This window comes from Indicator indicator, chromosome 40 (genome assembly GCF_027791375.1).
Source record: "Indicator indicator isolate 239-I01 chromosome 40, UM_Iind_1.1, whole genome shotgun sequence".
Classification (NCBI taxonomy): Eukaryota; Metazoa; Chordata; class Aves; order Piciformes; family Indicatoridae; genus Indicator; species Indicator indicator.
The window spans coordinates 300,620-326,851 of NC_072049.1; the positions used below are offsets into that span (position 1 = coordinate 300,620).

General features: G+C 53.0%; 2 protein-coding genes across 2 annotated transcripts; one reads left to right on the plus strand and one right to left on the minus strand.

The window, feature by feature from the left end:
• The first annotated feature begins 1,337 nt into the window (after window positions 1-1,337).
• RIT1 (Ras like without CAAX 1) lies at window positions 1,338-7,825 on the plus strand. The gene is made up of 4 exons (XM_054397055.1): window positions 1,338-1,428; window positions 2,204-2,277; window positions 4,330-4,521; window positions 7,369-7,825. The coding sequence occupies exons 1-4, from the start codon at window positions 1,374-1,376 to the stop codon at window positions 7,597-7,599; spliced, it is 552 nt and encodes a 183-aa protein (XP_054253030.1). The 5' UTR covers window positions 1,338-1,373; the 3' UTR covers window positions 7,600-7,825.
• An 8,370-nt stretch (window positions 7,826-16,195) lies between these two features.
• On the minus strand, window positions 16,196-26,044 carry SYT11 (synaptotagmin 11). Its single transcript, XM_054397049.1, has 4 exons — window positions 26,011-26,044; window positions 21,043-21,866; window positions 18,259-18,385; window positions 16,196-16,506 (listed from the first exon to the last, which is right to left on the minus strand). The coding sequence occupies exons 1-4, from the start codon at window positions 26,042-26,044 to the stop codon at window positions 16,196-16,198; spliced, it is 1,296 nt and encodes a 431-aa protein (XP_054253024.1).
• Window positions 26,045-26,232: the final 188 nt, after the last annotated feature.

Here is a 26,232-nt window from a genome sequence, read left to right on the forward strand (position 1 = left end):
GGAATGCCTCCAACTAGAGCAGGTTCTTCAGGGCCCCCATCACTTTTGACCTTGAATGTTTCCAGGGATGGGGCTTCCATCACATCTCCCTACAACCTCTTCTCGTATTTCACCACCCTCACTGTGCAGAACATCCCCCGATGTCCAACCTGCATCTGCCCTCTTGCGTTTGCAAACTCGCTCCGCGGCGGGAGCCGGGCGCCGGGTTCCGAGAGGTCCGGCGCGGGGCTGCGGGAGGCGCTAGGACCTACCCCGCAGGCCAGCCGCCCGAGCTCCGCCCCCTGCGCGCCTTGGGGGCGTGGCCAGGCCGTGGAACCGCTGCCGCCATTTTAGCGTCGCCGCCTCGGCTCTTTGGGGAGCGGAGGGCGCGGGGAGCCTGGGCGTGAGGCGCCAGTGGGAGGCGGCGGAGCAGAGCCGGGCGGGGGTCTGCTGCTGCCCGCGCTCCTTTCTCCTCTTTAGCGGCCAGCGGCTTCGGCGCTGAGGAGATGGACTCTGGAGCCCGCCCGGGTGGCGGCGCTCCGGGGCAGTCCCGCGAGTACAAGCTGGTGATGCTGGGCGCCGGTGGCGTCGGCAAGAGCGGTGCGTACGGAGCGAGCGCCAACCGCGGGGGGCGGCCGGGGCGGGGGCGGCCCTGAAGATCCTCAGTCCGGTGGCGGTCCGGGGGTCAGGGTGCTGGGCAGCCAGGACGTGACGTGCGCCTGGGACAAAACATCTCCGCTCTGGGCCCTGCGCCGTCCCCCTGCCCGCGGCGTGCCGCGGGAGCTGCTGTCTGCTCCTCGTCGTCTTCCGCGTTTCGGCCGTGGTCAGCTTTGTTTCTGGGAACTCCTAACCCAGCGCTTTGTTAAGGATGAGGCCTCAGCTCCGCGTCCTCTGAGCTGTTCGAATCCATTCACCGCCTTGTTTTCCGCTCTCGCACCCGGAATGGTTTTGTTTTCAGCTGTTAGGGAAATAATGTGCTGAAGGGGCAGATCTTCACCGAGCCTTGTGCAATCAGAATGGGTTGGGTTGGAAGGGACCTTAAAGCTCAGCCAGCTCCAACCCCCTGCCATGGGCAGGGACACCTCCCCCCAGCCCAGGCTGCTCAAGGCCTCATCCAGCCTGGTCCTGAACACCTCCAAGGAGGGGGCAGCCACAGCCTCCCTGGGCAACCTGTGCCAGGCTCTCCCCACCCTCATTCTAAAGGATTTCTTCCTCATCTCCAGTCTCAATCTCCCCCCTTCCAGCTCAAAGCCATTTCCCTTCCTCCTAGCACAACAAGCCCTTGTCCAAAGTGCCTTCTCAGCTTGTAGCCCTCTTCAGGTGCTGGGAGGCTGCTGTAAGGTCTTGAAGTCCAGAGTGGTGTGCAATGGTGCCTCTGATTTTTGTTTGCAGCCATGACTATGCAGTTCATCAGTCACCGCTTTCCAGAGGATCATGATCCCACAATTGGTAAGAGAAGTCTCTCTCTTCTTGTCCCTGTTTGCTCCCTCTCTTTGCAGGTTAAGTGGGTTTAGAGTCCCTTGCTTTGATGGATTTTCAAGAAAGCTTAACTTTGGCTGCAAATTGAGGATCCAAGTCCCTTAGGTTGCTCATTTAAAGATACTGAAGGTTCTGAGACTGCTGTGAAAAGAGCAAGGAAGCTGTTGAAGGGCCTTGTGAGGGAGCTGGGCTGGTTCAGCCTTTGTGTGTTGGAAGCTATGGCTGAAAAACTGCTGATTATTAGCTGCCTTTAAAAAATCAGCTCTCTGCTATTAATTTGACAGGTGAGATTGTGCTCTGTGTTTTGGAAATGGATTGGGCTGGAAGTTGCTGCATAACATTTTGCAGCATCTCTTTAAGAGAAACCTTTGCCAAGAGTTGCACTGATGAAGGAAAAGTGAGAAAAGCAGCCAGGTTTTGGTTGAGAGTCTTTAACCTGTTAAGAAGATGGCAGGTTTGGGGTTTTCTGCTCTTCTTGCTCTGCTTTCCACCAAGGTGTCAGAAAGAGGTGGTCAGAAGTAGGAAGCACAGCAGCAGGGTTTGGGCCAGCAGTTAGTTGGAAGGATTCTAAATCACAGCAGGATGATTAAAGCTTTAATTAGATGATAAAAACCAAACTCATGCAGCATAGAAATATCAGCAGAGCAGGTTCTCTGGTGCCACATTCTCCTTCTGACTGGATGAGTGCTGAGTCCTGCAGTTGGTGTTCCAATCCTCTCCTCCCCAATCTGCCCTCAATCCACAGAGGATGCCTACAAAATCCGGATCCGTATCGACGACGAACCTGCCAACCTGGATATCTTGGACACAGCAGGACAGGTACCAGAGTGCTGAATGGATTGGGAGGGTGTGGAGTAGCCTGTGGTGGGCAGCTGTGCAGCTAGAAATCCTTTCACAGTCTCAGAGAGCCACAGCAAGCAGGGCTGGCTTTTGGTTTCCTTTCGAGCTCCCATACTGCTTCTGAGCACTGTGCTGCTTCCAGCACCTGGGTCACACTGTCTGTGTTTAGGCAGCTAAGAGGGTGCTGTGTTTGCATGGGGAACACAGAATGGTAGGAGCTGGAAGGGGCCTGGAAAGATCATCCAGTCCAACCCCCCTGCCAGAGCAGGGTGCCCTAGAGCAGATCACATAGGAACACCTCCAGGCTGGTCTTGAATATCTCCAGAGAGGGAGACTCCACAACCCTCCTGGGCAGCCTGTTCCAGTGTTCCATCACCCTCACAGGGAAAAGACTTTTCCTCCTGTTTCCATGGAACTTCCTATGCCTCAACTTCCACCAGAGTGCCCCTTGTGCTGTCTTTGGGCATCACTGAGCAGAGCCTGGCTCCAGCCTCTTGGCACTCAGCCTTTACATGTTTATAAACATCAGTGAGGTCACCTCTTAGTCTCCTCCAAGCTACAGAGCCCTCAGCTCACTCTGGCTCTTCTTGTAAGGAAGATGTTCCACTCCCTTCATCATTTTTATGGCTCTGTGCTGGACTCTTTCAAGCAGTTCCCTGAGGTCCTTTTTGACCTGAGGGGCCCAGAACTGGACACAATATTCCAGATGTGGCCTCACCAGGGCAGAGTAGAGGGGGAGGAGAACCTCTCTCGACCTGTTAGCCACAGCCCTTCTCACCTACCCCAGGATGCCATTGGCCTTCTTGGCCACAGGAGCACAAGGCTGGCTCATGGTCAACCTCTCATCCACTGGGACCCCCAGGTCCTTTTCTCCTTCACTGCTCTCCAACAGGTCAGTCCCCAAACTATACTGATCCCTGGGGTGGTTGGTTTTTTGATCTGGCCAGGCTGGGTTGATGTGCTGAGGCCAACAGTGTGAGATCCAATAAGGTCAGGTGTTGAGTGCTGCTCTTGGCCCACACCAACCCCCTGCAGTGATGCAGGCTTGGTGCAGAGTGGCTGAGAGCTGCCCAGAGGAGAGGGACCTGAGGGTGTTGATTGATGGGCAGCAGAAGATGAGCCAACAGTGTGCTCAGGTGGCCAAGAAGGCCACCAGCATCCTGGCTTGTATCAGGAATAGTGTGGCCAGCAGGTCTAGGGATGTGATTGTTCCCCTCTGCTTGGCACTGGGGAGGCCACAGCTGGAATCCTGGGGTCGAGTTTGGGCTCCTCACTGCCAGAAGGACATTGAGAGGCTGGAGGAGGGCCAGGGAAGGGCAACAAAGCTGGGGAAGGGTCTGGAGAACAGGGCTGGGGAGGAGCAGCTGAGGGTACTGGGGGTGTTTAGCCTGGAGAAGAGGGAGCTGAGGGAAGACCTCATCACCCTCTACAACTGTCAGAGGAGGTTGGGGCCAGGTGGGGGTTGGTCTCTTCTGCCATGCAACAAGTGACAGGACAAGAGGAAACTTCCTCAAGTTGTGCCAAGGGAGCTTCTGGTTGGACATTAAGGAAAATATCTTCCCAGAAAGGGTTCTCAGGCACTGACCCAGGCTGCCCAGGGAGGTGGTGGAGTCCCCATCCCTGGAGGTGTGTAAAAGCTGTGTGGATGTGGTGCTGAGGGCCGTGGGTTGGTGGCAGTGGCTCAGCAGCAGTGCTGGGATTGTGAGCTCCAGCTGAGTGCTTGGAGGGGATGAGCTCAAAGATCTCCTCCAGCCTCAGCAGCTCTGTGGTTCTGTGATTCATGCCCTGCTTTCTCTGCTGCACTTTGCTGTTGATGATCCACAGCAGGCTGTCTTTGGGGATAACTGACACGTTTGGGGGTGACTCCTGCAGCCTGGGCCCCCTGGGTGTTCATCCTGCCCCCAAGGAGCTGAGGATGAGCAGCGGAGCTCCTGCGCAGCCGCCTGGGGAGCGCCATCTCACGTTCCCCCTTCTCAGCAGGCCAGAAAGTGGCTGGATTTGTGCCACTGAAATGTCCTTCTCTGTTCCTAGGCAGAGTTTACAGCCATGAGAGACCAATACATGAGGGCTGGGGAGGGCTTTGTCATCTGCTACTCCATCACAGACCGGCGCAGCTTCCACGAGGTGCGGGAGTTCAAGCAGCTCATCTACCGCGTGCGCCGCACCGACGACACCCCCGTGGTGCTGGTGGGCAACAAGTCTGACCTGGCACAGCTGAGGCAGGTAAGGCCCACAGAAGAGGCTCAGCACCTGTGGTGGTTTGGCCCTGGCCCACCAGAGCCACCCTAGGGCTCCCCTTCTTAACTGGAAGGGGAAAGGGGGAAATGTAACTAAAGGCAGCGATGAGATAGAAGCACTGAGAAGCTGTGAGATGGAAGCACTGAGCAGCCATGAGGTGAAAGCACTGAGCAGCCATGAGGTGAAAGCACTGAGCAGCTATGAGGTAGAAGCACTGAGCAGCCATGAGGTGAAAGCACTGAGCAGCCATGAGGTAGAAGCACTGAGCAGCCATGAGGTGAAAGCACTGAGCAGCCATGAGGTGAAAGCACTGAGCAGCTATGAGGTAGAAGCACTGAGCAGCCATGAGGTGAAAGCACTGAGCAGCCATGAGGTAGAAGCACTGAGCAGCCATGAGGTGAAAGCACTGAGCAGCCATGAGGTGAAAGCACTGAGCAGCCATGAGGTGAAAGCACTGAGCAGCCATGAGGTGAAAGCACTGAGCAGCCATGAGGTGAAAGCACTGAGCAGCCATGAGGTGAAAGCACTGAGCAGCTATGAGGTGAAAGCACTGAGCAGCCATGAGGTGAAAGCACTGAGCAGCCATGAGGTGAAAGCACTGAGCAGCCATGAGGTAGAAGCACTGAGCAGCCATGAGGTAGAAGCACTGAGCAGCCATGAGGTAGAAGCACTGAGCAGCCATGAGGTAGAAGCACTGAGCAGCCATGAGGTAGAAGCACTGAGCAGCCATGAGGTAGAAGCACTGAGCAGCCAGGAGGTGAAAGCACTGAGCAGCCAGGAGGTGAAAGCACTGAGCAGCCATGAGGTAGAAGCACTGAGAAGATTCAGTCTGGAGAGGAGAAGGCTCCCAGGAGACCTTCTTGTGGCCTTCCAGTATCTGAAGGGGGCTACAAGAGAGCTGGGGAGGGACTTTTTAGGATGTCAGGGAGTGATAGGACTCGGGGGGAATGGAGCAAACCTAGAAGTGGGTAGGTTCAGGTTGGATGTTAGGAAGAAGTTTTACACCATAAGGGTGGTGAGACACTGGCAGAGGTTGCCCAGGGAGGTGGTGGAAGCCTCATCCCTGGAGGTTTTTGCAGCCAGGCTGGATGTGGCTGTGAGCAACCTGCTGTGGTGTGAGGTGTCCCTGCCCATGGCAGGGGGGGTTGGAACTGGATGATCCTTGAGGTTCCTCTTGAGGAACCTAATGAGGTTCAACAAGGGTGAGTGCAGAGTCCTGCAGCTGGGAAGGAAGAATAAACTGCAGCAGTACAGACTGGGAGGTGATCTGCTGGAGAGCAGCCCAGTGGAGAAGGACCTGGGAGTCCTGGTGGATAAGAAGTTCTCCGTGGGTCAGCAATGTGCCCTTGTGACCAAGAAAGCCAATGGGATCCTGGGGTGCATTAGGAGGAGTGTGGCCAGCAGATCCAGGGATGTTCTCCTCCTCCTCTACTCTGCCCTGGTGAGGCTACACCTGGAATATTGCATCCAGTTCTGGGCTCCCTAGTTCAAGAGGGACAGGGATCTGCTGGAGAGAGTCCAAGGGAGAGCTACCAAGGAGAGGCTTAGAGCCCTGAGGGTGGTTAGTTTGGAAAGAAGGCTGAGAGGGGGTTTAATAAATGTTTCTAAGTATCTGAGGGGTGAGTGTCAGGAAGGAAGGGACAGGGACAGCCTCTGCTCACTTGTGCCCTGGGATAGGCCAAGGGGCAATGGATGGAAACTCCAGCACAGGAGGTTCCACCTCAACAGGAGGAAGAACTTCTCTACTGTTCTTCCAGGGTCACAGAGCACTGGAGCAGGCTGCCCAGAGAGGTTGTGGAGTCTCCTTCTCTGGAGACTTTCCAGCCCCCTCTGGATCTGTTCCTGTGTGACCTGCACTGGATTCTCTGCTCCTGCTCTGGCAGGCGGGGTTGGACTCCAGGATCTTTGGAGGTCCCTTCCAACCTCTAACATCCTGTGGATCCCCAACACTTCCTTCTTTCACTTCATTCTTACAGCTGAGCTGATATCACATGGCATGGAATCCCCTTTGGCCAGTCTGGGTCAGCTGGCTCAGCCCTGTCCCCTCCCAAGGTCTTGCCCACCCCTCAGTGTACTCTCAGGGCAGGGAAACGTTGGCAGGACACAGCCTGGATCCTTGTTCAGCAGTAGCCAAAACACTGCTGTGTTACCAACTACTGCTGCAAAAGACAGCACAGGAAGGATGCTTTGAGGAGAATTAATTCCAGCTCAGCCAAACCCAATACAGCTGCAAAAGGCATCAGAGGTTCTGCTCCCTCTCACAGGATCCCAGGATGTTAGGGTTGGAAGGGACCTCTGGAGATCATCAAGTCCAACCCCCCCCTGCCAGAGCAGGACCATAGAATCTAGTACAGGCCACACAGGAATGCATCCAGAGGGGTCTTGAAAGTCTCTAGAGGTGGAGACTCCACCACCTCCCTGGGCAGCCTGCTCCAGGGCTCCACCACCCTTCAAGAAGTTCCTGCTCATGCTCAGGGAACTTCTGTGGAACTTCAGGGAACACGCAAGGTGGAGCTTCTGTTCCAAGTCTGTGCCTCTTACCCCTTGTCCTGGCACTGGGCACCACTGCCAGAGGACTGGTCCCATCCTCCTGCTACCCACCCCTTAAGTATTGATCAGCATTGATCAGACCCTCCTCACCCTGCTCTTTTCCAGCCCCAATTCTCTCAGCCTCTCCTCCCAGCAGCAGTACCCAGAGCTGAGCGGAGCTGCTCCGCAGGTGGCCGAGCAGCTGCACAGCTACACAGCAGGCAGCAGAAGGAGCGGTGAAGAAAGAAGCTTTCTGGGTTAGGTTTTCTTGACAAGCATGACCCTTTCTTGCTTCATTTCCAGGTCTCCAAAGAAGAAGGCTCAGCTCTGGCACGAGAGTTCAGCTGCCCCTTCTTTGAGACATCAGCTGCCTACCGGTACTACATCGACGACGTCTTCCACGCCCTGGTGCGGGAGATCCGCCGGAAGGAGAAGGAAGCTGTGATGGCCCTGGAGAAGAAATCCAAACCCAAAAGCAGCGTCTGGAAAAGACTCAAGTCCCCCTTTAGGAGGAAGAAGGATTCAGTCACCTGAAGAGAGAGAATTTCCTCTGCCAAACCAAACCTGTGAGCAGCCTTTTAGCAACCAAAGTTGGGTTAGTGACAAAAGTTTTGCCCAGCGCCTTCCGAACCCAGTGGGGACTTTGATGAGGGCAAAGTGTTAACTGTTACCAATTCTTCTTGTTCAGAGTGATTGTTCCCCTTCAGTTTGGACATTTAACTCAAGCCACTCTTTTGTTTTGTGGACCTTTTGTGGTATTTTGTTTTTCACTGGCTGCAGCAAACGTTGCTTGGATGTCAATGGTTGCAAAATGCTGATAGGTTTCTGGCCCTGCGCTTTGGAATTGTCTTTGGTCACTGCATCCTGGCAGCTGGATTGTGTAAAAAAAAAAAAAAAAAAAAAAAAAAAAAAAAGTCTTGCTGAAGTTCTACCCAACCTAACTTCAATTTCATTTTGTTCCTGGTTGTTTGCAGAATTTAAAAAAAAAAAAAAAAAAGTGTTGCTGCTCTCTGGAGCAGTGTCACCAGAGGTGGCTTTTGGAGGTCGTGCTGGAAGCTGGTTTACAGAGGCTGTGTTGTGTCTAGAAGCTGTGCAGAGATCCCAGGGCAGCTGTGAGAGATCCAGGAGAGGTGTGCACAAATCCAGGGCAGCTGTGCAGAGATCCAAGGGAGCTGTGCAGAGATCCAAGGGAGCCGTGCAGAGATCCCAGGGCAGCTGTGCAGAGATCCCAGGGCAGCTGTGCAGAGATCCCAGGGCAGCTGTGCAGAGATCCCAGGGCAGCTGTGCAGAGATCCAAGGGAGCTGTGCAGAGATCCAAGGGAGCTGTGCAGAGATCCAAGGCAGCTGTGCAGAAATCCAGGCAGCTGTGCAGAGATCCCAGGGCAGCTGTGCAGGGATCCAGGGCAGCTGTGCAGAGATTCAGGGGAGCTGTGCACAAATCCAAGGCAGCTGTGCAGGGATCCAGGGCAGCTGTGCTACAGTTGTGTTCTCACTGAAGAGATTTTTTTTTTTTTTTCTCCCCTCAAAAAAATGACGTGGAATATTTGTCCCAGGTTTTATCTTAATGCAGTGCTGGGGAGTTGATTCTAACCAAGTCAGGGGAAAAAAAAAAAAAGGCAAATTTAGGGTTCCTGTGGCAGCTGCACCTTGGCAGCAGTGCCTGAAGATGTAGCATTTTGCTGCCACAATGAGCAGTTCCTGTGCTGCCAGAGCTTGTGGCAGCTCAGGGTTCTGGAGGTGCTGTGAAGGACACAGCTTGGAATTTTCTGGCTTGTTCAAATCAGAGCTTATTTATTCCCTTTCTGTTTCCTCTTCTTCCAGAACCCAACATCTTTGCTGACTAACACAGTAACTGCAAATTGTTCTCTGTTAACTCCTTGGTAGAGAACTTGAGGTGTCTGTCTGGGCTCAGAATTGAGATTCCCTAATCCAGGTCAGATTCTTCCAGTGCAGTCTTAACAGGATTGTGAGTGAAGAGGGAGGAAGCAATTAGCTGAGCACAGTGAAAGGCTTGGAAGATCCTCACAGCTCTGTGTGCAGGCAGGGCAGGGCCAGGGGTCTGGGCAGGGCCAGGAGTTTGGGCAGGGAAGTGCATCTGAGACAGACAGGGAAAGGCTCTGCCTTGGAGCTGGCTTTGCCTGCACATCAGTTATGAGATATTAGCCCCCAGGGAGGTGTTTGTGTTCCTCCTGGCTTTGGTTAGAGCAGGGCATGGGCAGGGAGCTCAGACTTGGTTTGAAGAAGTTTCTCAAGAGAATTTAAGTGCCTAGAAAGTTGCCATTGAAGAGGGAGGAGCTGAGTAGGCTCTAGGTAGCAAAGCTCCTGGTAGTCTTTGATCAGCAGCAGGAGAAATCAGCTCTGCAGTGCCAGCCCTGGGGGTGCTGCATGTGGCAGTGCAGCCAGAACTGAAAATCCCTTTGGTGCAGGAAGTGAGGAGAGCAAAGAGATGAACTTCTTGCTGAGCTCCTTGTTGCTTAAAGCTAGGGCTGGAAATTCTGTGCCTGTTGGGCTTCAAAGTATTGATTTGAAATCGGAGGGGATGACATTTGGGATGCTGGTTTGTGGCTGAGCTGAACGTTTGGTTTCTGTTCCTCCCTTCCAGTGTTAACTGCAAGCCCTCCTGGGCCCATTCCTTGGTGGGTTGGATGCTGTCTGTAACTCCCAGCAAAGCATCTGGCAGAAAACTGGAAGGAAAAGTTGCTCTGGAGGCAGCTGCCTGCTCTGTCACTGCAAAAAGCATTTCAGCCCCAGGGGCCTTGATGGTGGCCACAGAGTTTCCCTGCATTTTGCCTTGGTGCAGTCAATTAACACAAGAGTTTAGTCAGCTCAGAGGTAACCTGGCAGCAGCACTGAGAGCCCTCAGGGGAGGCTGTTGCCACCTTTCAATTCCCCCTCTGTGCCTTACCCAGTTCCTTCAATTCAATCAGTGTTTACTGAAGCTTCTTTGTGAGCCTCTTGCTTGTAGAATTCTTAGCTCAGAACAGCAGCAAAGCACTTTGGGGGGTTGGGGGTTGGGTTTTGGTTTGTTTTGTGGTTTGGGTTGGGTTTGTTTTGTTTTGTTTTTTTTACACAGTGTTATTCCAGAAGAGTTTTGGTGGGGGTTTTTTATTTTTGTCATCTATAAATTTGTACCACAGAGTCCTGCTTTTATTTGACACAATACATGATTTTGAATACAAGCCTTGGGATTGGATGTGTTGATCTGTGGGGTCTTGGCAGGGTGGGGAGGAGGCTGCTCAGGGAGTGCTGAAGCAGAGAATCTTCTTCTTTTCTCTCTCCCCAACAGCTGAATGCTCTTCTCCAGTCATGTCAGGATGGCCCCAAGTAGGTATTCACAGATCACAGATGGTAGGGGTTGGGAGGGAGCTCCAGAGATCCAAGCCCCCTGCCAGAGCAGGAGCATAGAATCCAGTGCAGGTCACACAGGAACACATCCAGAGGGGGCTGGAAAGCCTCCAGGGAAGGAGACTCCACAACCTCTCTGGGGAGCTGCTCCAGGGCTCTGGGACCCTTGCAGCAGAGAAGTTCTTCCTCATGTTGAGGTGGAACCTCCTGTGCTGCAGTTTCCATCCACTGCCCCTTGGCCTGTCCCAGGGCACAGCTGAGCAGAGCCTGTCCCCTCCTGACTGCCTCCCCTGACTGGAGAAGACCTTGGAAGTTTGGACCATCCCAGTGCCAGGGCTGTGACCCTGAGCTCTGTCTGAGCTGGGGGAAAGCCTCACTGAGGGCTGAGCTGCAGCATTTGAACCAGGGTGGAATGAGGGCACTCTGAAGCCCCTCAGACTCGATGACCTCTGGAGGTCCCTTCCAGCCCTTCTGTGATTCCATGACTCATCTGCTGGCAGCTTCTGCTTGCTGAGCACAATCCCATGAACCCCAGGCTGGGAAAGAAGCTGCTCCTGACTCTGCCTGCTGAAAGGAAATACCCAAAGAGGCCTGAGCCAGCGTCTGCCGTGGGAAGCAGATCAACATTGCCATGGCAACAGGCCTGCTCCTGCCGGCAATTAGGTGAGGCAGAGGCCGTCAGGAGGAGAGGCTGAGCTGTGCTGCAAGCAACACAAAATCCTCTTGGTTTCAATGGCAGCAGCAGCCAGACCTAGGGAAGGTGGGAAGAGAGTCAGAGCTGAGCTTCCATGCTCCCCACAAATCCACTTTTCTTTCCAGGGGCTTTGTCAAACTCATTCCTTTGGCTTTTTTTGTTGTTGTTGTTGTTGTTGTTGTTGTTTCCCCCTTTTTTTAATGCAAATCCTTTTGTTTCTCTGTCAGCTGCATGGTGTAAGAACCATTTGGTGGTTTGTTCAAGGCATGCAGTAAGAGATGCAGAAGCCAAGCAGGGAAGGATGAGGAGAGAATTTTTTTGTTGTGGTTTGTTTTTTTTTTTTTTTTTTCTTTCACATCTTTGCACAATAAGAAGAAAAGGATCAGTGACTGAGGGCCTTGGCTGAGCACTTTCAGCCAACTGCTTCAAACCTGCCAGGAGAAGCAACTGGAAGTGGTGAAAGGCTGAGGACAAGGAAGTTAAAGGGGCAGCACAGGTGTCAAATGAACCACCCTGGCTTGAGTCATTGTGCTCTGACCCCAGATGCAAGTCCTCTGGGTCCCATCACCCCCAGGGCTTTGTGTGCTCAGCACCTTCTCTGGCTGCCACTGCTGGAATTTAACCACCAGGGCAGGAGTCAGGTCAAGTTCCTTCAACTTCTGGAATGCTTCAGCCACTTGGGAACAACCTCCCATGGGAAGCAGTGGGTTCCCCTGCACTGGACAGTTCCAAGGCTCAGCTTGGCAGGGTGCTGGGCTCGTTTCAGCTGCACCATCACCCAGAAAAGTTGGGCCCAGATGATCCTTGAGGTTGCTTCCCAACTGGCATCATTCTGTGGTTCCTTCCTTGTTCTATCTACAACAGCTGAGGAGGTCACTGCTGGAGCAGGGATGGGAATGGCCCTGCTGCACTTGGAGGGTTTTCATCTTTGTCCCCCTTGTAAAGGAGTCTGGGTTCAGTGTCAGCTGTGCTGTGTTTGTGTTGGAGAAGGCAGGGGAGGTCCTGCAAGGCCTTGGTGGGGATGATGCCCTTCCCCCCGGCATGGAGCTGCAGCCAGAGGCCTCTCCCTGGGCAAAGTGTTCTGTAAACTGCAACTGATTCCTGGAAGCTGAGCCCTGAAGTTCATTTGAAGCACTGAGCCACCTGAACAGCTCTGGAGCTTGGTGCTGTGCTCCATGGGAAGCCATCACAGAGAGGGAGGTACAGCACTGGAGCCTCTGCTGTGCTCTGTTGCTGGGGAAACTGCTGGCATGTGCCCAGGACATGGCTCTGTGCCTGGCAATGCTCTGCAGTGCTGGGGGGAGCTGCACAAAAACAACTCAGAGAAGCCAGAGCTTGAGGAAAGGCTTGCACAGGGTGAGGTGCACAAAAGCATTCCTGGAACATTCAGCTTGGGGCTGGGAATTCAGGAATGTCTCTGAATTACAGATTTGAGAGGCAAATTGCTGCTGCTTTTTCTTGCCCCTTGTCCCACCACAGGGGGCAAGTGAGCAGAGGCTGTCCCCTCCCTCTTGCCACTCAGCCCTCAGACATTTATAAATATTTATTAAATCCCCTCTCAGCCTTCTCCTCTCCACACTAACCACCCCCAGGGCTCTCAGCCTCTCCTCACCAGGCAGTGCTCCAGTCCCTTCAGCATCCTTATAGCCCTCCCTTGGCCTCTCTCCAGCAGATCCCTGTCCCTCCTGAACTGGGGAGCCCAGAACTGGATGCAATATTCCAGGTAGGGTCTCACTAGGGCAGAGTAGAGGGAGAGGAGAACCTCCCTGGATCTGCTGGCCACACTCTGAATGCACCCCAGGATCTCCCTGCTGACTGCAGAGGGGCTTGGACTGGATGAGCTTTGGAGGCCCCTTCCCACCCAGACCATTCTGCGATTCTATGAATCTATGAAATCAACTTTTGTTTTCTTTTTTTTCTTCCCCTTCCACCCCAAGACCATTCTCTATGAAATCAGAGTTTGTTTGGTTTGGTTTGTTTTTCCCAAACAAAGCGATGGAAGCCCTCAGCCCCAGGGAGATGCCTGCAGAGGAGGTCAGCCAGGGGCAGAGGCAGCAGCTGAAGTGAGTTCAGTTTGTTTTATTTGCACGCTCGCTGTGCATGAACAAATTCAACATACAAGGTAGCAATTAACATCATGGAGATTAGCTTACAGCATTATGCAGTTCCAACACACTGACTTCAGGGTTGTTTTGTTGGTTGTTTTTTTGGTTTTTTTTTTTTGTGTGGTTTTTTTTCTCTTTTTTTTTTGCCTTTTTTGTTTGTTTGTTTGTTTTTTTTTTTCTTCTTCTTTGTTTCTTTTGCATTTTTCACACAAAGTTGTAACTGGTCCAAGTTAATGTTACAATAGAAGACACAAGGTAAAGAAATGAAACCACACCTGGGAGGCTTGAAGGTGAGGCTGCTGTCACTTTACTGTCTATTGTACATTTAAAAAATAGAGAGATCTGCACCTTTTCACTTCTCCCAGGACTCCAGAAAGAGTGGTGGAGCTCCTCCTGTTATCTGCCCCTTAGCCTTAAGTCCTATTAACCCTGAGCATGTTTCCTTGACAAGAACTTCAGCTTTCCTCCTTTGCAACTACAGAAAGCTTCTGGAGATCTACCCTAGGCTCAAGCTGCTTTCCACACCCAAGAAGTGGAGGGGGGGGGACAGAAAAAAAAAAAAAAAAAAAAAAGGAACCTTTATGTTTTTTTTTTTTTGTTGTTAGCACCTCCTGTCTGGATGCTTGGAGTGGTGCTGGAAAGCATCTGCTGAGGAAAAAGTTGGGTGAGGGTTGCTGACCTTCAGCAACAGAACTGCAACTTAGTGCAAAAACCAAACCAACCTAGGCTTGGAGTAGAGCTACACCACTTTGCAAGGTGGTTTGTGGCTGGGGAGAACATCAGCTAGAAAGCATTGAAGAGACAGATACAAACCTGCTCCAACCTCAGGCAGAAATCCTCCTCATCAGGATGGACAATAAAGCAGGAGTGCAGTCAGTGCCTTAGTCTGCCATGCAAGGCTGAGAAGCAGGCAGTTTCAGCTGCACTGTGACAAAGACACTGCCTGGAAGGGAGTTCCAATCAGTGAGTGGCTAGGAGGAATTGGGCATTCAGAAGCTCTTGGGGAGAGATGCCAAAGCACTGCCAACTAACACAGCGCTGACTGTTCACACCAGGAGCCCTCCCAGCAGCTGACCCCACTAAGACTTGCTCCCTTATTCTACTTTCAGGAGCAGGGAGATGGGAAGGGCTCTTTTGTTTGGTTTGTTTTTTTTTTTTTCCCCAACAGGGCTGCTAAAATTCAGTAGGTCAAGTCTTGCACCACTGAAATGATCTTAACCATTTCAAGTCATGCTGCATGATTGACATTCCACAGGTCACACAGAACAGCCTGGCTGCCTGCAAGCAGCTTAGTGAAGCACTGTGGTCCTCTACACACCCCTCTGCAAGCTCCTTTCTGCTCCATCCTTTCATTGCAGGGTCCAGAAAATTGGAGTTTCTGCAGCCTGTTGCATTTCTGCTCAGTTGCCACCAATGCTTACAATCAATTTCTGTGCTGTTAATTATCATCCTTCTACCTTTCCTAGCCTGAATGTCACAAGAAGCCAAAGGGAGTTGCTTGCCAGGATGCTGCTGCCTTGTAGGAAGCTGCTTTAGGGGCTCCTGTCTTGTGCCACAAGGTCTCTGGTGGTGCAGCTCCTTCCAAACTTGGCTTTGTGGAACTGGGCTCTGTGAACTCCTGTTCAAAACTCTCCAGGGTTAATAGCCTGAAGTGCTAGAGGTCACCTTGTGGAGCAGCACTTTGGGATTTCAGAGGGGATGCTGAGCTTCTCCTGGCTCAGAGGTCATGCACAAAGTAAGAGCTCACTCTGAATGCAGAGCCTGACACATTTCATAGTGCCAGGCCTTGCCCTGGATTTCTTCCTTGGCTGATCACCTGTGATGGAAACTGACTCAAGTGTGAATGAAAGGAAGCTTTGTCATTTTGTCACTTCAAACCTCTTTCCCCAAGATTTTTTTTTTTTTTTATCTATCTCAGAGCTGTGATCCCTTCAGGACCAGGTCAGTCAGGTAGAATTTCACCTTTAGTGTTAAAGGACTCAGCAAGAGTTTCCCTACTAAGCCAGGCCAGGTCAGTTGAGGTTTTTATTCTTGGGCCCTTGATGCACAGGTAAAGGTAAATGAAATGAACCAGAGTGGAGTTTCCCCCAGTTCTAGCAGCCTGTGCTAACTTCCACCTGACCAAAGGAACCTGAGCCCTTCCTTGGCCTTGCTTTTTGAGATGCAAATCTTTGAGGTCATGACCTTAAGAGCTCCACCAGCCCACTGCAACAGCAAAGATTTCAGTACCTGGCAAGAGAATTCTTTCTTCTCTGAAGCAAAGTGCCATTTCCCCTTGGTTGGTTGCTTTGTTTGGTTTGTTTTTTTTTTTTCCCCCTTCTTTTTGTGCTAGTGCAGAATCCTAAAACCACCTTTCTATGGAAATGCAGCCAGAGCTCCCAAACCAGCAAAGAACAGAACTGCAAGAACTTAAAAAAAAAAAAAAAAAAAAAAAAAAAATAAAAAAAAAACACCCAAACCAAAACCCAAACAATAAACTAGAGGTTCAAACAGCAGAATTCAGAAACTTTGGGAGAAGCCCTAAGAAAGAGAGAGGCCAGGTTTTGGTGAACACCAGCAAAGAACAGCTTGGCACAAACACAACTTCCATAGTGACAGAGAACTGTGGGGAAAGTCTGCAGCTGGGTAGTGGCAGTTACACTAAGGTCAGTCTGTAGTAGGCATGCAATAGAGTGGTTACAATCATTACACAGAGTTGTGGGATCTCTTTTTTTTTTTTTTTTTGGTTTTGTTTTTTTTTTTGTGTGTGGTTTTTTTTTTTTTAATTCATTTAACGCTCTTTTAGAATTTTTTTTTTTTTTTAGTGCCCTGCAAAAAAAAAAAAAAAAAAAAAAAGTTAAAAAAAATGTCATCATCACATCACTAAAGAACCAATCAGCTGCTTGCTGCTGCTTCGTTACCAAAGGTTTAGTTTCTACAGCTAAAACAAAGGGTTAAGTCTGTTCTACCAGCCGGTTGTTGTTGCTGCCACTCACACCCCCTGCTGCTAGTACTCGCTCAGGCTGTGCCATTTGGCCACTGGCTTCCGAGGGTTGTCACAAACCTCCCTCCAGTGCTCCACGCCCCCGGCGGTGACGCTGTGAGCCCCCAGGATCAGCCTCCCGACCACTTCGTTCTTGGTGGTGCGGTCGAAGTCGATCACCAGGAATTCGATGCTGATGTCCGGCAGGAGGTCGGCAGGGATGTCGTAAATGAAGGACTCGTTGAAGACTGGGTTCAAAGTGCACTTCTTGACGTGAGTCTTCTTCTTGGCGATGCGCTTCCGCCCGTAGTAAACATTCACCTTGACGTAGGGATCTGCCCGGGGAGGAAGAGAGGCAGCAGCCAATAACACAGCCCAGGGATGCTGCGGCCGCTCCCGGCCAGGGCTCGGCGGCGCCCCGAGCGGCGGCCAGCTGCGGGCAGCGCTGCGAGCCCCAGGGCAGGGAAACTGCTGCTGCGTTCCCGCACTGCAAAGCGAGCAGCTGATGGCAGCAAAGCGAGCTCTTGATGTGGGGCTTGGGGGAAAGCAAGTCCTGTGTAAACTTCAGTAATCAGAACACGGAACTGGGGAGGCTGCAAGAGAGCTCGGAGCTCATCCACTCTGGAAGAGACCTCTGAGCTCATCCATTCTGGAAGAGACCTCTGAGCTCATCTACTCTGGAAGAGACCTCTGAGCTCATCCACTCTGGAAGAGACCTCTGAGCTCATCCATTCTGGAAGAGAGCTCTGAGCTCATCCATTCTGGAAGAGACCTCTGAGCTCATCTACTCTGGAAGAGAGCTCTGAGCTCATCCATTCTGGAAGAGACCTCTGAGCTCATCTACTCTGGAAGAGAGCTCGGAGCTCATCCATTCTGGAAGAGACCTCTGAGCTCATCCATTCTGGAAGAGAGCTCTGAGCTCATCCATTCTGGAAGAGACCTCTGAGCTCATCTACTCTGGAAGAGAGCTCTGAGCTCATCCATTCTGGAAGAGAGCTCTGAGCTCATCCATTCTGGAAGAGACCTCTGAGCTCATCTACTCTGGAAGAGAGCTCTGAGCTCATCCATTCTGGAAGAGAACTCTGAGCTCATCCACTCTGGAAGAGAACTCTGAGCTCATCCACTCTGGAAGAGACCTCTGAGCTCATCCATTCTGGAAGAGACCTCAGAGCTCATCCATTCTGGAAGAGACCTCTGAGCTCATCCATTCTGGAAGAGAACTCTGAGCTCATCCATTCTGGAAGAGACCTCTGAGCTCATCCAGTCTGGAAGAGACCTCAGAGCTCATCCAGTCTGGAAGAGACCTCAGAGCTCATCCAGAAGAGACCTCAGAGCTCATCCACTCGGGAAGAGACCTCAGAGCTCATCCACTCGGGAAGAGACCTCAGAGCTCATCCAGAAGAGACCTCAGAGCTCATCCAGAAGAGACCTCAGAGCTCATCCACTCCAACCACTCACCTGGAGCTCACAGCCCCTCCACTTCCCTCAGCACCACATCCACACAGCTTTTAAACCCCTCCAGGGATGGGGACTCCACCACCTCCCTGGGCAGCCTGGGCCAGCACCTGAGAACCCTTTCTGGGAGGAAATTTTTCCTCCTGTGCAAGCTGAAGCTCCCCTGGCACAGCTTGAGGCCTTTTCCTCTTGTCCTGTCACTTGCTGCATGGCAGAAGAACCCAACCCCACCTGGCTGAGGAATTTCCTGCTCTCTATCCTAAGTCTCTTCCTCCTCTCCCCGGGGCAGGCTTAGAGGCAGACACAGCAAAGGGCCCTCTGGCTGTGGAAAAAGTGCTGCTAAGAGCAGTATGGAGGCAGAGAGCCTGCAGAGGCCTGGCCACAAGCAAGGTGAGGACCTTCTGACCTGCTCAACCCACCAGGTGAGGCCAGAAAGCTGTGGCTGCAGTCTCACAGCAGGGAGGGTTGGGCCTGGTTTGTGCAAGCATCTGTTGGGAAGTGCTGCAACAACTCAAGAGTTCTCCATCACCCTTGGGAAGAGCTTGAGGAGAACTCTGGCAACAGAGGAGACCTTTCAGAGCTGAGAGGGGACTTGGGAGGTTTCTACACATTCAAGAGGTGGAGAAAATAGCTTCTACCTGAGAGGCCAGTGATGTCCATCTTTGGCAGGTGCCTGGCTTTCAGCACCACCACAGTCATCCTCTGTGCCACAGGCTGGTAGGACAGGGAGACCTGCAGCTCCCCTCTGCTGATGCATTTCTGTGGGAAAGAACCAGAAAGAACTCATTAGGACCAGGTGGGCTTAGGAAAGGTTTGGTGGAGGTCACTGGAATTGCTAAATGCCTCAGAACTGGACAGTTAGCTCCTTTCCAGTGCCTGTAGGAGGAGTGTCAGGAGGGAGATCACTGCACTGCACTGCACTGCACTGCACTGCACTGCTGCCCCTAGGCCTGCTGAGCACAAAGCATCCTTGCAACCTGGCTCTTGAGTGCTGTGCTTCCATGGGGATAATCCTGGTGGGCACCTTCTGAGACAACAGCAGCTGTGGCTGCCTCTTGAGATCCAAGACTAAAGGACCTGGTTGGGGGGGGGGGTTAGGAGCTTAAATCTCACTGATGTTTGGTAGGGCTTCAAAGGCCAAGCACCTCCAGATCTTTAGGTGTGCTCTGACAGTTTCATTATTGCCTTAGTCTGCCAGAAGATGAAAGATCAAAGATCACAGAATGGGTTGGGTGGGAAGGGACCTTCAAGCTCAGCCAGCTCCAACCCCCTGCCATGGGCAGGGACACCTCCCCCCAGCCCAGCTTGCTCAAGGTCTCATCCAGCCTGGCCCTGAACACCTCCAGGGAGGGGGCAGCCACAACCTCCCTGGGCAACCTGTGCCAGGCTCTCCCCAGCCTCACTCTCAAGAATTTCTTCCTCACCTCCAGTCTCAATCTTCCCTCTTCCAGCTCACAGCCATTGTCCCTTGTCCCATCACCCCAAGCCCCTGTCAAAAGTCCCTCCCCAGCTCTCCTGGAGCCCCTTCAGCTACTGCAAGGCTGCTCTAAGGTCTCCCTGGAGCCTTCTCCTCTCCAGGCTGAGCAGTCCCAACCCTCCTCACCTGAGAGTATTGGGGTGTGCAGGGTGGTAGAGTTTTGGGGTTCTTTTGGTCTGGAGTCATTGAATGCAGTCACTCCAAATTGATTTGTGTGCTGCTAGAAATTATTGGCACTGCTCATTAGGATGGGATGTGGACCTTTGCTAGCTTGGGTCAGTGCAATCCTTTCCTGGGGCTGAAATGCTGGATTCCTGATTTTGGGACTTCCTGGCATTGGAAACTGTTCAGGAAAAGCCTCTCTGGACACTGTGAAAACCTGCAAGAATGCACACCTGGCACCAAGGTAAATCTATTTGGGATGGCTTAGAAATGTTAACTAATTATCATCCTTCCTTAAAGCCATTTTTATTTAGCATGACTTTCTCTCCTCTGGTTTGATTCTATTACATCTAAGAGATCTGAGCAATGCACTGAAAAGAAAGCTGTCAGGAGAACCTAAACCAGCCTCTTGTTTCATCCTGCTGTAAAGGCAGCCCCCAAGAACCTGAGAAAAGCAAAAGAATCAGCAGAACTTTGGTTTTGTTGGGATTCTTTTTGTTTGTTCTGGGTCACTGACTCCCAGCCTCCTTTAAAGTGCTTCCTAAGAGGAGCAGTTGAATGCCCCCTATTGCAAAATCCTTTTCAAGTGAAATATTCCAGGATGTAGTGAAGGATTTTATAGATCTCCTCCTCATTTCTAACACATTAAGGCAATCAGGGAGCCCAGAGGCCTTTTCTTTTTCTACTTAGCCTGTGGGATGGGTAGCAAAACTAAACCCAGCAAGGGAACAAAGCCCTGAAGTCCCTCCTCATCCTTCCTCCTGCCTGAACACTGAACATCTTCCATGGATCTTTCTGGTTTACCCAACTAGAGAGCAAGAGTGGCCCTCACATTACCTTTGAAATATCTACATTGGACAAAAGCATCTTAAGACACTTTGTTCTCAAGTGAAGAAAAGAACAACCAACAACCATCTAGGGTAGGATTCATCTGAGTTGATTTATAGACATCTGCTCCAGGACAGGAGCAGCCAGCTCAGGCTCCACTGTGTTGGTGTATTCCCACTTCCAGCTTGCAGCAACAACTCAGCTGTAGCTGGTGGCTAAAATGGTCAGAGCAGACAAACCTCCCCCCAGCCTCTGTGGGAGGTGAAGGGCCCTGGTGTGACAGCAGCTTCCACTCAGAGATGGAGACTTGGCCTTTTCCCTTGCCATCATCAGTTCCAACATCCATCAGTCCTAGGCCTAAATTGTGACCCTGCCTCATCCAACTGCCACAACCACCCAGCAGAGAGCTGCCCAAGGGAAAACAGCCACAGGGTACCTGTAGACAAATGGGTAAGGGCTGGAGCTCCTCTGCTATGGAGACAGACTGAGAGAGATGGAGCTGCTCAGTCTGGAGAAGAGAAGGCTCCAAGGAGACCTTCTTGTGGCCTTCCAGTATCTGAAGGGGGCTACAAGAAAGCTGGAGAGGGACTTTTTGGGATGTCAGGGAGTGATAGGACTGGGGGGAATGGAGCAAACCTAGAAATGGGGAGATTCAGATTGGATGTTAGGAAGTTCTTCCCCATGAGGGTGGTGAGAGCCTGGCACAGGTTGCCCAGGGAGGTGGTGGAAGCCTCATCCCTGGAGGTTTTTGCAGCCAGGCTGGATGTGGCTCTGAGCAACCTGATCTAGGGTGAAGTGTCCCTGCCCATGGTAGGGGGGTTGGAACTGCCTGATCCTTGAGGTCCCTTCCAGCCCTGACAATTCTGATTCTATCATCTGCAGCACTGCTGCTCGTTAGCCCCCAGAGGCCGGCAGGTCAAACGCACCACAAGGAGCGGAGGTGTCCTACCTGTATGTTCCTTTTGAGGATCTCCCTGGTCAGCTGAACCTTCCCAGTGCTTGGATCCACCCCTGCAAGGGGCACCATGACCTCTCCAATAACATCATCTCGAGAGAAGCGATCGAAGCTGAGCACGAGGAAGTGGAGCACCAGATCCTGGAGCTGGCTGTAAGGGATCCCATAGAAGGTGAAGGTTTCATCGAAGACTGGCTCCAGCGTCTTGCGGAGGACTCGAGTCTTCACCCGGTGCCTCTTGTCTGGCAGAATTGTCATCTTGATGTAAGGGTCAGAGCTCTGGGTGTGCTCATCCATCACTGGCAGCCCGTGAGCCTCCTGGATAGTAACCACCAGAGCTTTTTTAGGGAAGTTGTAGTCCACTGAGAAAGTCAACTCCCCCAACAGGACGTCGTCCCCCGGAGACGACGGGGAGGAGGTTTTACTTCCTCCCGGAGTGAGGCTTTGATCTGGACTTAGTTCATCTCCATAATCTACTTTGATTGGGAGCTGGTCGACGTGGGGGGCTGCGTTTGGCCCCTCGGGAGCCTTCTCAGAGCCTATTAAGCCAGATTCTGCAGCATCCACCAGGAGGTTGCCCCTTCCAGGCTCCTTGGCGGTGCCGTTCTTGTCTCTCCGGATGCGGTGAATTTTCTTCTTGTTACTCAAGGTCTCCGGGTAGATGCTGATTCCTTTCAGCATGTGAATGAATTTGTAGGGGGGGGTTTTGTGCTTCTTTTCTGCTTGCTGGTGACAGCATGTCCACACAAAAACTGTGACTGAGACAGAGACCACGAGGACGGTAGCACCGATGAGGCCTGCCACAACTGGAGAGACATCTGCGGAGAAGACAAAGGAGGTCAGGAGCCAGCCCCTACCTCTGTGGGGGCCAAGCAGATCTGTAGAGATCTAGAGGCTACTACTGTGGTGTGATCTTGGTGTCAGAGCTACCCCCAGGAGAGAGGAAAAAAAAAAATGACTTCCTTTAATTTCTGGGGGTTTTCCCCCCCATATGGAAAACATTTGACACTCACAGAGTCACACAGAACGAACCAGGCTGGAACAGACCTTGGAGATCATCGAGTCCAAGCTATCACCAGCACCATCCAACCAAACCTTGGCACTGAGTTCCTCTCCAGTCTTTTTAAAACACTTCCAGGGATGGTGACTTCACCACCTCACCACACCCCTGGGCAGCCAATCTCTCTTTCTGTGCAGAATTTCTTCCTCACCTCCAGCCCAAACCTCCCCTGGCACAGCTTGAGGCTGTGTCCTCTCCTTCTGTCACTGTCTGGGAGCAGAGCCCAACCCCCACCTGGCTACAACCTCCCTTCAGGTAGTTGTAGACTGCAATGAGGTCTGCCCTGAGCCTCCTCTTCTCCAGGCTGAACACCCCCAGCTCCCTCAGCCTCTCCTCACAGGGCTGTGCTCCAGACCCCTCCCCAGCCTTGCTGCCCTTCTCTGGCCACTTTCCAGCACCTCAACATCTTTCTTGAACTGAGGGGCCCTGGAATGGACACAGCACTCAAGGTGTGGCCTAACCAGTGCTGAGCACAGGGCAGGATGAGTTCCCTGCTCCTGCTGGCCACACTATTCCTGATCTAGGCCAGGATGCCTTTGGCCTTCCTGGCCACCTGGGCACACTGCTGGCTCCTGTTCAGCTGCTGTCACCCAGCACCCCCAGGTCCCTTTCTGCCTGGCTGCTCTCCAGCCACTCTGTCCCCAGTCTGCAGCACTGCTTGAGGTTGTTGTGGCCCAAGTGTAGAACCTGGCACTGAGTAAGTCTGCTCCTAAGGCAGGCCTGACCTGTGTTTCACAGGCTAAGGGTTTCATTGCCTTCTCTTGCCCAATCCAGCTCCCACACTACCAGCATCTCCACAGCAGTCTGGGCTCTTGATATGCAGGAAGCACTCTTGGGTTTTAATGTCCTTTCCTGAAACATGACACAGCCCTGCTTTAAAACCAGAGAGCAATAAATGAGCTGCAGTTAGCCTTGAGAAGCAATTTTTTTTTTTCCCCAGCAAGCACTTTGGCCTGAACTGGTTGTTTTGTCCCAGCCCCTTTATGGCTGATCCAGGACCAATGGAATACACAAAGCTGGATGTGGATATCCAGGGTCCAAAAGCAATGGAGAGAAAATCCCCTGCTTGGATGTAGGAATTTGCTGTTTTCTGTCAGCTGTGTTCTTCAGTCATGCCAAGGCCTGCATTCATTTTTAGCAGCCATGCCAGTTCCCTTCTATTTATGATCATTGACTGGAGAAATCTTACCCAAGACACAGAATGAAAGCAGCAGTGTTGAGCCCCCCAGTACGTTACAGTGGCATCCCCAAACAATTCCAGTCAAGGTCCACCAAGACTAACAGGGCTTGGAAGGGACCTCTGGAGATCCTTGAGCCCAAATCCCCCCTGCCAGAGCAGGAGCATAGAATCAAGCACAGGAACACATCCAGAGGGGGCTTGAAAGTCTCCAGAGAAGGAGACTCCACAACCTCTCTGTTCCAGTGCTCTGTGACCCTCAGAGTGCAGAAGTTTCTCCCCATGTTGAGGTGGAACCTCCTGTGCTGGAGTTTCCATTCATTGCCCCTTAGCCCATCCCAGGGCACAAGTGAGCAGAGGCTGTTCCTGTCCCTTCCTTCCTGCCACTCAGCTCTCAGATATTTATAAACATTAAATCCACTCTCAGCCTTCTCCTCTCCACACTAACCACCCCCAGGTCTCTCAGCCTCTCCTCACCAGGCAGTGCTCCAGTCCCTTCCTCATCCTTGTAGCTCTCTCTTGGACTCTCTCCAGCAGATCCCTCTTGAACTGGGGATGATCAAAACGATTAAGATGATTAAAAACTTGGAGCATTCTATGATTTTGAGCCCCACCTTGGCTCACTGGATGCCTGCTCTTGCATTAGAAGAAGGAGCAACTATTCCCTACCCCTTGCTGCTCCTGACACCCCTTTTCCTGACTGAAGACTCCTAATTATGTCATCATTCCCTACATACATGAGACCTACCTCCAGAATTCCTTACAGCTGGAATTTACACGCTGATGTAAAGCTGCCCAATACCCATTTCAGTGAAGCTTTTGCAGCTCCCAAAGCAGTTGGCTCTGTCCAATCTCCACTGTAAATGGCACCGTGGCCCTTTCTCCTCTCTCAAAAAGAGCAGGACTGAGCTTTCTCATTCCAGCTTTGTGGAAGAGATCTTTGCTGCTAGGATTTAACTGGCACAAACCCAACTTTGGGGAGCTAATGGCAATTAGTGAAAAATCCTGGAAAACTTCCTTTGAAAATGGACATTTGCTAATTATACCTCAATGGCTAATGGTGGCCACCAGCTAAATTATGATCAGAGAGGCACAGACTGGGTTGGGTTGGCTTGGAAAGGACCTTCAAGATCAGCCAGTTCCATGGGCAGGGACACCTCCCACCAGCCCAGGCTGCTCAAGGCTTAATCCAGCCTGGCCTTGAACACCTCCAGGGAGGGGACATCCACAACCTCCCTGGGCAACCTGTTCCAGGGTCTCCCTACTCTCACTGTCAAGAATTTCTTCCTCATCTCCAGTCTCAGTCTCCCCTCTATCTACTCATGCTAACACCTGGCTCTTGGATTTGTCTTCCTGAACAAACCAATCAGCTGCCAATCAAAGTGTCCTGGAAAACACCAGAGAATCATAGAATGAATCCTAGAATGGGTTGGGTTGGAAGGGACCTTCAAGATCAGCCAGCTCCAATCCCCTTGCCATGGGCAGGGACACCTCCCACCAGCCCAGGCTGCTCAAGGCTTCATCCAGCCTGGCCTTGAACACCTCCAGGGAGGGGACAGCCACAGCCTCCCTAGGCTGTGCCAGGATCTCCCTACTCTCACTATCAAGAATTTCTTCCTCATCTCCAGTCTCAGTCTCCCCTCTACCTACCCAGGTTAGCACATGGCCCTTGGACTTCACTGATGGTAAATGCTAAGTAGATACTTTGCACATTAGAGAAACGATCTGGTGGAGAGAATTATTCCTGAGCACTTCAGAATTAAAGGCAAACGTAGGAACTGCTTTAACTATGAGCCCAACGGCATGAGGGAAAGGTCAGGTAATTGCTGGAGGACAAGAAGAGGCAGCAAGCTCCAACCAGAGAAACCCAACGGCCAGAGCCACTCAGTGCAAGGGGACCAGCCTCTGTCACCCACCGGACCACACACCCGCAAAAAAAGCATCTGAAAAATTGGCCACAATTGGCCGAAATCGGCCAACCCTGCAAAATTATTTCACCTGCAAACCGGCAGCGGCGCCACGGCCGTGCCGGGCTGGACTGTAGCCACGCAGCCGGCTTCAGGCCGCCTCGCCTCGGATGATTTAGCAGGGTCTGTGGTTTCCCCACCGCACCGCCTCGGGAACGGCTCCCGATTCCAGCGCGGCCCAGCCGGCAGGACTCTCGCTGCCCGCCACCCCGGCTCCCCGCACCCCCAGCCCTCTGGCCGCCGCCGTCCCCACCCGCCCGCCGCCCACCCCCACTTGGCGGCCCCGCGCCTCTGCCGCCGCCCTCAGCCCCCCTCTCCCGGCTGTCAGGAGGCCTTGTCAGGCCCCGCCTCGTCGGGTCGCCGGTGCCGGTGCCGCAGCCGCCCTGGCCCCCAGGGAAGCGCGAACAAAGGCCGGGGCGCGGCGCAGCCCGGCACAGACATCACGTCATGCGGCGGGGGCCGCCCGGCCCTGCCGCGCACCTGCTCCCCGCCGGCCCCGCCGCTCCGGCTGACGGCCCTGGCCGGGCCAGGTCGCGGACCCGCTCCGGGGACGAGCGCTGCCACCGCCCCAGCTGCCAGCGGCGAGCGGTGGGTGTCGGCTACCGCCGGGGGAGAAAAAACCCGCTCGGCCCGCGGGGGCGGAGGGAGGCGATGCCGGCTCGGCCCGGCGCAGCGGGGCCCATGGCGACGCGCGGGGCCTCGCTCGGGTGCCGCCGAGGCGGAGGAAGGAGCCCTCCGCGCGGCCGGACGCCACTCACCGAAGCCGGGGTGGACACTGGTGATCTCCGCCATGGCCCACAGCTTAGGCCGGGGCGGCCGGGATGCGGAGCCCGCGTGCGGAGACGCCGCGGTACCGGCCCCCGCCCGGAGGATGCTCTTAGCCCGGGATGCAGGAGCTGCCGACTGGTCCCGCTGCGGCGCAGGCCCCGCCCGGCCCGGCCCCGCCTGGTGCCCGGCCCGCCCCTCCCCCGCCAGCCGGC